Source organism: Macadamia integrifolia, chromosome 7 (assembly GCF_013358625.1).
Source record: "Macadamia integrifolia cultivar HAES 741 chromosome 7, SCU_Mint_v3, whole genome shotgun sequence".
Taxonomy (NCBI): domain Eukaryota; kingdom Viridiplantae; phylum Streptophyta; class Magnoliopsida; order Proteales; family Proteaceae; genus Macadamia; species Macadamia integrifolia.
In genome coordinates, this window is record NC_056563.1 from 35,150,793 (window position 1) to 35,161,021 (window position 10,229).

Below are 10,229 nucleotides of genomic sequence, written 5' to 3' on the forward strand. Positions count from 1 at the left end.
CCCCCTCCCCCTCCCCCTCCCCCTCCCCTTTTTTGGACATTAGATTGGAAGTACAAAGTACATATTACAGAACTATAGAACACTATAAAACTACAATACCAGTCAATAGTGATTGCTCTGTTCTCCTAGTATGTTATGACACCTCAAAGGAAAATACAGGATGAAAAAATATTTATTCTATTTTATTTCGTGGGAAATAGTGTCTTATTACATCGATTTTTTTTCTCCTTCCAAGATCATGCGAGTCTAATGTGGACTATACATTCCTCGTGCTTCCATTCATATGACATGTAGAGTCTCCTTACATTGCATCACGGGAACCTTTCCCCTTGTTTTATTTTAAAAATTTTAATTAAAAAAAGGTTTTTTTTTTTTAATTGTACAAAATTTGATGTCCTTTATCTTAGCGCCGCCTCTTTTATAACAAGACATGCAGAAGAGAGATTGAGAAAGCGATATAAGCTACGGCCGAAAGAAGCTGAACATTGAATTAACAAATTTCCCGTTTAAGTATTGTATAGGTCATATTTATTAAAACACATACTAAACTAGGCAAACATGTTGAAGAATTTATGTTCCCCCCCCCCCCCCCCTCTTTTATAAAATAAAATTCTATAATTAGAATTTTACATTATTTATTTTACTTTTACTGTCTCCCATTTGGTTTTTTTGAGGGAGCAAAAAACAGATGAAAAAACAAACAGAACTGATAGAACTTGAATTAATTAAAAAGTTTCTTGTGTGCCAATGTTTGGTTCATATTTTATCTCATTATAAAAATTAATATCACTTATTTTGTTTTTTTTTTTTATGAAATAATATATACAATTCCATTTTTATATTCTTTATCTTATCGCCGTCCATTTTGATGTGGAGACAACCGAAAAGAGATCAAAGAATGAAATAAGACATAACCAAAAGAACTTTAATTGGTTAACAAGTTTGCCACTTGCTAGTGTTTAGGTCACAAGTTTAAAATAAGATTGCATCCACTATAGACATTTACGTCACTTGACTCTATTCATTTTCATCTTAGCCAACTGGGATTGACGGCATAGATCATCTTTTTCATTCTAGGGTCCATGCTAAATGGTTTGGATAAGGGTTTTACCCGCTTTCTTTATTTAGGGTTGAGACCAACAACATAAGAACATGATTTACATTAAAAAATAGAATATAAATTGAATAAAGAAAAAAGTCACAATCAAAACAATTCATTCATAAGTTTGCCACTTGTTAAGAGGCTTAGATCATAGCTTTAAATTCAAATTGGTAGCAGACCTTTTTATCACTTCCTTCTATTTTGATGAAACAAATTCTAGCTTGTTGTGTATTACGTATCAAATTCATGTTATAGATTTTGTTTTTTGAAGAATTTTTGTAAGGTTATTTGAAAGTAAAAATTGGATAAGCCATATATATTTTGTTAAATGTTAAGGCTACAGTGGTGGAGGTAGAAACTGATAGGGTTAGGATTTTTCTTGGATAATATATATTGAATATATATATTTTTGGTTCTAGTTCAAGAACTATCAGGCTAGGCAAGACCCATTAAAGGATCAACATGAGGATTCATTGGGCCACACTTATTGCAATATTACAACTATTATTAGCTAGTATTCATTTTTTATTTTTTTATTTTTTCTTCAAGAAGGTGGGGTAAGAGAGTTAAACTAGCAACCTTCTCATCACCGAGCTAGATGCACATCCCCGGATTATGTAATAGATATTATCTCTGGTTTATTTAGTTTTATTTGTTTTGTTTTTATAATAATGATAACAATAATAAATAATTAAAAAAATTAAAAAAAAAAACCCTTCATCCTAACTAAATGGCAATGGCTATGTAGATTATCTTTTTGTTGTAGAATCCTTGCTAAAAGGTTTGGATAAGGTTTTTACACTCCGAAATGTTAATTTGAGACACTAACAATCTTTCTTTATTTATATTTGAGACCAACAACATAAGAACAAGGACAAAGTTATATTTTATGTAAAAATTAAAATATAAACTAAACAAAGAAATAAGTCGAGCTTATGAATAAGTTTGCCACTTGCTAACGCTTAGCTTTTTTTTTTTTTTTTTTTTTTTTTTTCTGGTGCAAGTTAAGACTAAGATCATAGCTTTAATTTAAAAGATAAAGTTTTCTTTCACCAGTCTTAAGTACGATTGATTTAAAAAAAGAAAATAAATAAATAATAATTAACTGGCAGAGTTTACTACAATGACATAATAACAAAGAATCTTTGCATACAACATCCATGAGGGTTGCAAAATGGTACCATCCATATAGGATCCACATGAAGTTACATAATTACAGTAGGACAGAGAATATTAGTATGGGTCACATTATCTACTGTTTGAGGAAAAATATATTCTCCAACCTGTTGGGCACTTATGGTTGAGAGGACCCATCCACACATGCCCATGTGGTATGATGCACCCCAGGCTGTGTTTGGTAGCCCATGTGGCATGTGGTATGTCATGAATCATGAGAAGATTATCTTTTTGAATTTCAAAATTTAAGATTATTTTTTTGAATTTCAAAATTCATCATAGGGATGGTGAAGTTTTCTTCTGTGACCAAACAAAAGTCTCGCCTAAAACACAAGAAAATAGAATTTATTTTTCTTTTCTTTTATTGGCAGCCAAACAGACATAAGTGTTTATGTTATTTCTATTTCATTTCATTTATTTTCTTCTCTTTTCTAGATTTTTTTTTTCTTTTTGTTTCTTTTATTCCCTTGGCTCCCAAACAGAACAAAGAGAAGAAAAAAGTTACAAAAATTGTACTATTTTCTTGATTTAATAAATTCTCATTATGTTCGGCATGTCTTAATCTAAGGTTGTGTTTGGTAGCCAAGAGAAGAAAATAAATGAAAAGAAAAAAGAATCTAGAAAATAATAGAAAAAAAAAGAAAATTTTCCCATTCACAAGATGAGTTTTCCCACCTTCTTGGTGAAGGAACACCATTTGCCTAAACTTATTTCCAAACTCATTACACTTCGGAAAAATGCTTTTCTATATGAGAATGTAGCCTACGCTAGCACTCTCCTGTGTCTATCTCTTTCATCTTTCCTCTTGAAATTCGTTTTGGAGGCACTTTGTGGATGTTTTGTATTAACGAAGGCTATGCTCCCAAACAATAAACACTTTCCCTTACTTTTATTAACCATTACTTTTGTTGATCTAGTGTGGGGTGTGATGTCATATGCAACTTGTATGGGAAATGCTCCACAAGGCTTTGCATGATACATTAAACAATTTTTTTTTTCATCTTTTTGGAAGAAGGAAATATCCATATTATATACTATATGAGAGAGGGTTCTCTGGACACGCGTGGACATTATTTTGTTGAAGATGCAAAAAACCGTCACAAGAAGCTCTTTTGAACATTTAATTATATTGACTTGTAGGATGTCGTGAACAGTTGTGATATTGGTTCGGACTGAGTCACTCTCTCCATGTCCTTGGGAAATGACCATATGCTCCTCTCATCTAAGTCCTTTATTTTGAGCTGCTAGCTTTGCTCTGGGCATGCCCCACATGCCTTATCCTCTCCAAAAGCCAAAAACCTTTATCACTATGCTATCCTTCTACAGATGCTTTTTTACCTTTGTCATAAAATAAGTAGTGAGGCTCACATTAATATACTCTCTCTTAGGGCCCGTTTGATAATGTTTCAAGAAACGCGTTTCTGCCGTTTCTGTTTCCATAAACAGCAGAAACGGAGTAAAAAGCGTTTGATAAAACTGTTTCGTTTCACTTATTTTCATAAATAGAAATAATTTTTTTTATTTATTTATGATTCAAGAAACCACCCAGGCGAAACAAGTTCAACTTGTTTCGTCATTTCTGGAAACGAATTGTGGCCATTTTTCATTGGTTACTATCGACTTCAAAAAACATGACTTATCAAACACCTTCAATTCCATTTCTGTTTTTAGAAACGAAAATGTATGTTTCTGCCGTTTCTTGAAACAGAAACGACAAAAACGTTATCAAACGGGTCCTTAGTCTCTTATACTGATCATGTGGGGGTCAAATAGACAGCAGTTCCATACGGAGGATGAGGAGGATCATGCTTATTTGTAGCAGCGCACATCCAATGATCATAAATATTAAAACACCCAGCCCAAGGCATTTCTTATCATTAGATGTGCGCTACAGGGCGTGGTGCGCTACAGATGATCTCAATCCATCATTTTCAACCCTTCATTGATGAAGAGTGTACTCCTTACACTGACTTTGTAGGAAAAGCTCCTCACATGTGCAGGGTATAAATATGGGCAAAGGATTTGATCATCCCAGCTTAGTTTTGGTTGCTCTGCTCTGTGCTTCAACTTCTTCAAGAACAACCAACTTGGAAGGAAACCATGTTTAAGCAACCGTCTCCTCCACCCTTCCTCTTTCTTAACCATGGCCCCACAGCACAAGTCTGACAAAATGACTATTGGTTCTTCGTTCCTCAATCATTCCTCTTGGTTTCCCATTTCCCAAATACAGATAGATTGAGAGAACAAGCTGGGCTGAACTCAGTTTCCCTGTCATATGAGCAGAGCGACTAGCCATGGAAACGCAGATGACTTCGTCGGAAGGTAAGTTTTGTTTGATTACTGAAGTTAACTTTGAAAAACTATTAAGTTCTTTTTCCATTTTTAAGTCTCCAGATGCTGAAATCTGCAACTCTGCATTATTTCCATCATTTTATACAGATTCCGGAGAAATCAAGGGAAACCCAAAAAGAGAAGTACTTATTAAGGATGTGTTGAGGAATCCAAATTTTAATGAAGATAATAGCTCCCCAAGGAGTGTGTTGGAAATCCCTGTTTTGAGTTCCGATTTAGAAAATAGTAGCAGTAGTCGCAGTTCCTCATCTATGGATAAATTGATCGGACACCAGGGCTTGGTTACAGAATCAAATGGTTCACAGTGGAGGAATTTTCTTGATAACATAAAAAGGAAATCCGTAAGAAGGTTTTCTTCGTTTCCGAGAAGGAGTTTACGCAGAAAACTCGCCCGGATTCGCAGTGCAGAAGAGCGAATCGAATACGAGGAACCAACCATGCCAAAACCTTCTTGGAGGAACTTTAGCTACGAGGAACTCGCCGCTGCCACCGATAATTTCAGTTCTGGTGAGAAAATTACCCTTTTTCCTTTCTCGGTCTTCGCGGTTTTCTTTGCAAGCCTCTTCTTTTATTTCGTTTGAAGTTTGGATTTGTCTATCGGGGGTCTGGCTGATTCGGGCCAATCCGGTCGGACCAATCCCGTATGGAAACTAATAAGGTTTAGGAGTTCTTTTTAACTGATTTCGTTCCAATCCTGGTTGGGCTGCATTTGGTAGTTATTCAGAAAAATGTTATGATGTTTTCCCATTCGAACAAAAAAAAACAAACATTTGGTGTCAACTTGGTATATTTTGGTTTTTTTTGAACGAAAAGGGGGAAAAAAAAAACCTTTAGAAACGTAAAATGATGGATTGACAAAATCTTGTTCTGTTATTTCGGTTTCATTCAAAATATACAAAACCGAACTACTAGGGTAATCGTTCCTAAAATCGGTTCACCAAACACCATTTTTTTTTTTTGGGTTTTTTAAAATGTTATTTTGATACAAAACTTAAAATTATATTTTTTACACGAAACGTCGTTTGTAGAACTAAATGACTACCACACAGGCTTAGAATTGGCTGAACAGATGTGGATTCCGATTCCTAATTTTTAAACCATGCTTGGAATGGGTGGTTGATGGTTCATATGATCTGACCAAAATATTCTTTAGAATGACTGAGATTCCAAGTTAGATGGTCCGATTATTCGAGCCGCATACCATCAGACCTAAACAGTCCATGGTCTGGTCCATACTGCATTCAATGTGAATTAATATTTTAATGTAAATTTTGAGGACAAATGATATGAACCTAGAAAGAACTCAATCCCATAAACCAGTCTACAAGATGAAGAAATCTATCAACCCACATCAGTTTCCTCATGAAACCAACGTGAGATCAACACTCATATAACTCATAAGAGACAGTAACAATAAAATGGTCTGATCCGGTCTAGTATGCCCATTCATATCGGTATCCACCGAGTTATAAGAAAACTTGGAAAAGAAAAAAAATATAAGTTGCACTTCCTATTTGGAATATTGAAAGAACTTGCACATAAAATTGATTGATTGATGATGTTGGATTATTGGGTTATTAAAATTGCTTATGGTAGAGAAGTTGATCGGGAAAGGAGGCCACGCGGAGGTCTACAAAGGGTGCCTAGGTGATGGTCAGGTAGTGGCAGTGAAGAGGTTAACCAGGAAAGAGAAAGCAGAGGAGGAAAGGATCGCCGATTTCTTGTCGGAGCTGGGAATCATAGCCCACATTAATCACCCCAATGCGGCGCGTTTGCTTGGCTTTGGTGTGGAACAGGGTTTGCACCTCGTCCTCGACTTCTCCTCTCATGGCAGCCTTGCCTCTCTCCTCCACGGTGCTGTGACCTCTCTCTCTTTCACATATTTTTCTCCTCGTTTTATATGTTGGAAGTTTAGCCACTCATGGGCTACTTGATTTTTTTTTATTGGTAAAAATTACATTGCGTTTGATAATGTTTCAGAAAAACTTTTGTGGAGTTTTTTCATTATATGAAAATGAAAAAATTGAATAAAGCATTTAGTGCATTTATGGTGTATTTCATTTTTTTTTAACAAAAAATAAAAAAAAAATACTAGAAACGAGAATTGATGGAATGACAAAAGGTAGCTCCATCATTCCAGTTTTGTTAAGATAAAAAATGAAAAAAAAAAAACATTTTGACAAAGAAACTGAAATTTCTATTTTTTACACGAAATGTAGTTTCTGGAACAGAAACATTATCAAACACAGCTTTAACATCTACTAATTAACCTACAACCTTTTTAAGCATGTGGGAGTTCCTCCACAATCATGGCTCTGCTTATCGATATTAGATCGGTATCAGATCATATATGCGGATAACTAAATCCATGATATAAGTTCTGTTTGGGCTTAATCTTATTAGCCCAAAGCCTGTCAGACCAGGCTTGGGCTTTCGGACCCAGCTTGATTGGCAAGTAAACAAGTACATCTATATTTGTTTCAAACGTTCATTTGTGAAAGTTTCTCTGATTGACATGGTGTATTAAGGTTTCTCGTTTTTTGTAATTAACGAAGGTGAAAGTTTTTCATCACTGAGGATGCAGAAAGATTCGTGCCCATACATGTGTGAATTTTGTTGGCATACCCTCTCACATAAATGAGGATCCATGTACTCTCTCCCCTCCATAAATCCTCCAACTTGACAATTCATAATGGGAGAGTTTCCCATTAGTTGGAATTAGTAATTGAGTGTCAAGGGAAACTCATAATCTATTTCGAAAAAATAGATAAAAATCAATAAAAATGGAGTTTCAGAATGCGCTCTAGACTCATATATAGTATATTCCAATAATGCATACCAAACACAACCTCCATTTATGAGGGTTTTTTTTAGCAGGTTCAAAAAAACCTTTGGAGTGGACGATAAGGTTTAAGGTTTCATCAGGGGTGGCAGAAGGGTTACACTACCTCCATCGTGGCTGCAATAGACGTATAATTCACAGAGACATCACAGCCTCTAACATATTATTGACCCAAGATTATGAACCTCAGGTATTGCTGAGAGATAGAAAGTAATATATTTTCCTTGTTTCAGATGACTAATATGCTTCTGTTGCAATTATAACTGCAGATTTCTGATTTTGGACTAGCAAAATGGTTACCAGAACAATGGAGTCACCATATAGTTTTCCCCATAGAGGGGACATTTGGGTGAGCTAACAAAACTTAAATCTTCCTTTATGTGAAGGATTCACTCAAATTCATTTGCTATATCCTTAGTTCATTCCATCACAGATACTTGGCACCAGAGTATTTCATGCATGGGATTGTTGACGAAAAAACAGATGTTTTTGCCTTTGGGGTGCTACTACTGGAGCTCATAACAGGTCGACGTGCTCTCGACTCTTGTCGTCAAAGCCTTGTGATGTGGGTATGATTCAACCATGATTATAATTCGTAATTAAGATGATAGATATTATAGAGGTATAATCCTACATCGATTATCTAGGATCATCTTTACATAATGCCTTAAGGTTTTAGGTTGAGCACCCAAACGGTATTTTTCGTGAGCTATCATTTTTTTTTAATTTCTCTTTTGGTGATAAACAACTAATTGTTTGTGTTTGTGTACAAATAGGCAAAGCCACTACTTGATGAAAATAAAATGGAAGAATTAGTGGATCCTTGTCTGGGACATGATTATGACATTATTGAAATGAAGCGTATGATCTTGACGGCATCAATGTGCATTCACAACTCATCCACCATGAGACCACACATGAGTCTGGTAAAGAGGTTTCCCATTCTCCTTCGCTTCTAGCTAGCGCCAATTACAAGATTTCCTTTATATCATGAATCCATAACCTCAACACTATTTATTAATATTGTATTCAATAATCAATTTTGTTATGGACAAATTCTGATTTGGCAGGCAGGCAGGGTGATCATTTTGGAAAGCACTATTTTGATTCTTCCAATGGGAGAGTATCTATCGTGGACTATGATTCGACCAGGAACGAGAATCGATGACGTGATTTTTTTTTTTATTCATACCAAAATAAAATGAGAGGTTTGCTGAGCAAGTGGCATAAGGGAGAACCTCAATTAGAAGTGAAAAAATGGTATCATACATACATAGAAAGACAACAAGATCATTTAATGTGAGGAGAGGGACCAAAAAAAAAAAATTGTGCTAGCGTACCTTAACTGGCAGCTCAGAGAACCTCCCCCACCACCCAAAAAAAATAAAAATATGTGATAAATGTTTTGCTTTGAAAATGAGATTGGAGGCAGAACAAAAAACCTAGGCAGGCATCAGATACATACATGATACTAACAATATTAAGAAAAGACGAAACATTTACAAGATAAGAAACTTATATTTGAGGGCAGCCCTAGTCCAACCAGGGCATGGGCGGGCACTTTGACCCTGAAGGTGACTAAGGGTTGAGAATTTTTGGCCCTGAGTCAAGGTCGGGCCATGTCATGGTTGAGGCTTCAAGCTGAGCCCGACCTGGCCCAACTTTGTCTTTTCTTCATGTTCTTTCTTTTTTTCACGGCCCAGCCTGTCCAGCCTCTGCATCTCCCTTTCTCCTTCCTATGGATAAGGTCAAACAAGGTCAGCCCAGCCCAGTCCAGACCAACCCAGCCCAAGGATCAAGGTTAGATTTTTCAGGCCCTGAGTAAGGGTCAGGCCCACTAAGAGGACTCAGGGTTGAGCTGAGGTTTTCAAATATCTGACTCAACCCGGCCTGATTCAACCTTACTTATTGTTTTATCATCTTTAAAACCCCTCCCCTCTATTAAAAAAAAAGGGGGGGGGGGTTTATTGTAGACTTGTAAGTTTTTCAAGATTGGATAAATCTCTTTTTTTGAATAACCGATGAATCAACCTGGAGAAGCGATGCAGAGGCAGATGCAAACGCAGCCCAACCATCAACCCCAGGTCCCTAGCCGGCTAGCCCCACCCTCCATACCCACAGGCCACACCCACACCCACACCCACACCCATGCCAAAAAAAAAAAAAAAACTCTCTTTCTCATGGTGGTTGTCTGTGACTTAATGCAGGTATTGCAGCTGCTGAGGGGTGAGAATGGAACAATGGACGTGACTGGAAGGAAAATAAAGCCATTACTTTTGGATGCCTTTGAATTGGATGACTATACTATTTCTACTTACCTCAAAGACCTCAACAGACATAAGCAACTTGCATTAGAATAATAGTTGTAGCTAGTACTGTGATTTTTATTTTATTTTTGGATGAATTTAGCTAGTACTGTGATTTGCTTTCCTTTTGTGTACCCTATGTTGTGTAAATTTAATGGGATCATGTGTATTCCACAAGAAAAAAAAAAAAAAAAAGGGTCATATTCAGTTCATATTCATTGTTCACCTACAATTTGTCTTTTTTAAATGGTAGATCTTTCAAAGTAGTGGACAAACACTGCTGGTATCTCTCTGATTTGAATTGAAATTCTTCATGAATAATTATATAGCTTAGCTCCTGTTTGGTAGAAGTGAAGTGAATGAAGCCAGGTTTTTTCTTTTTCGGGTACAATTGCCATAGTTGCCAGGTGGGACTTTGACTAAAACTCCTATATATAGATAGAGAGAGAGA

At 36.0% G+C, this 10,229-nt stretch overlaps 1 protein-coding gene across 1 annotated transcript; it reads left to right on the forward strand.

Moving 5' to 3' along the window:
- Window positions 1-4,335: 4,335 nt before the first annotated feature.
- LOC122085119 (receptor-like cytosolic serine/threonine-protein kinase RBK1) lies at window positions 4,336-9,990 on the forward strand. Its single transcript, XM_042653559.1, has 8 exons — window positions 4,336-4,600; window positions 4,718-5,137; window positions 6,227-6,484; window positions 7,508-7,662; window positions 7,742-7,821; window positions 7,906-8,041; window positions 8,249-8,398; window positions 9,680-9,990. Exons 1-8 carry the CDS (start codon window positions 4,573-4,575, stop codon window positions 9,830-9,832), a joined length of 1,380 nt encoding a protein of 459 aa, XP_042509493.1. The 5' UTR covers window positions 4,336-4,572; the 3' UTR covers window positions 9,833-9,990.
- The last annotated feature ends 239 nt before the right edge of the window (window positions 9,991-10,229 follow it).

Excerpts from the sequence above, each read along its gene's own strand:
- LOC122085119 (XM_042653559.1), top strand. The coding sequence starts at position 4,573 with ATGGAAACGCAGATGACTTCGTCGGAAG. Across the intron at positions 7,663-7,741 it reads CCCAAGATTATGAACCTCAG|ATTTCTGATTTTGGACTAGC; the intron begins GTATTGCTGAGA and ends TTATAACTGCAG. Across the intron at positions 8,042-8,248 it reads GTCAAAGCCTTGTGATGTGG|GCAAAGCCACTACTTGATGA; the intron begins GTATGATTCAAC and ends GTGTACAAATAG.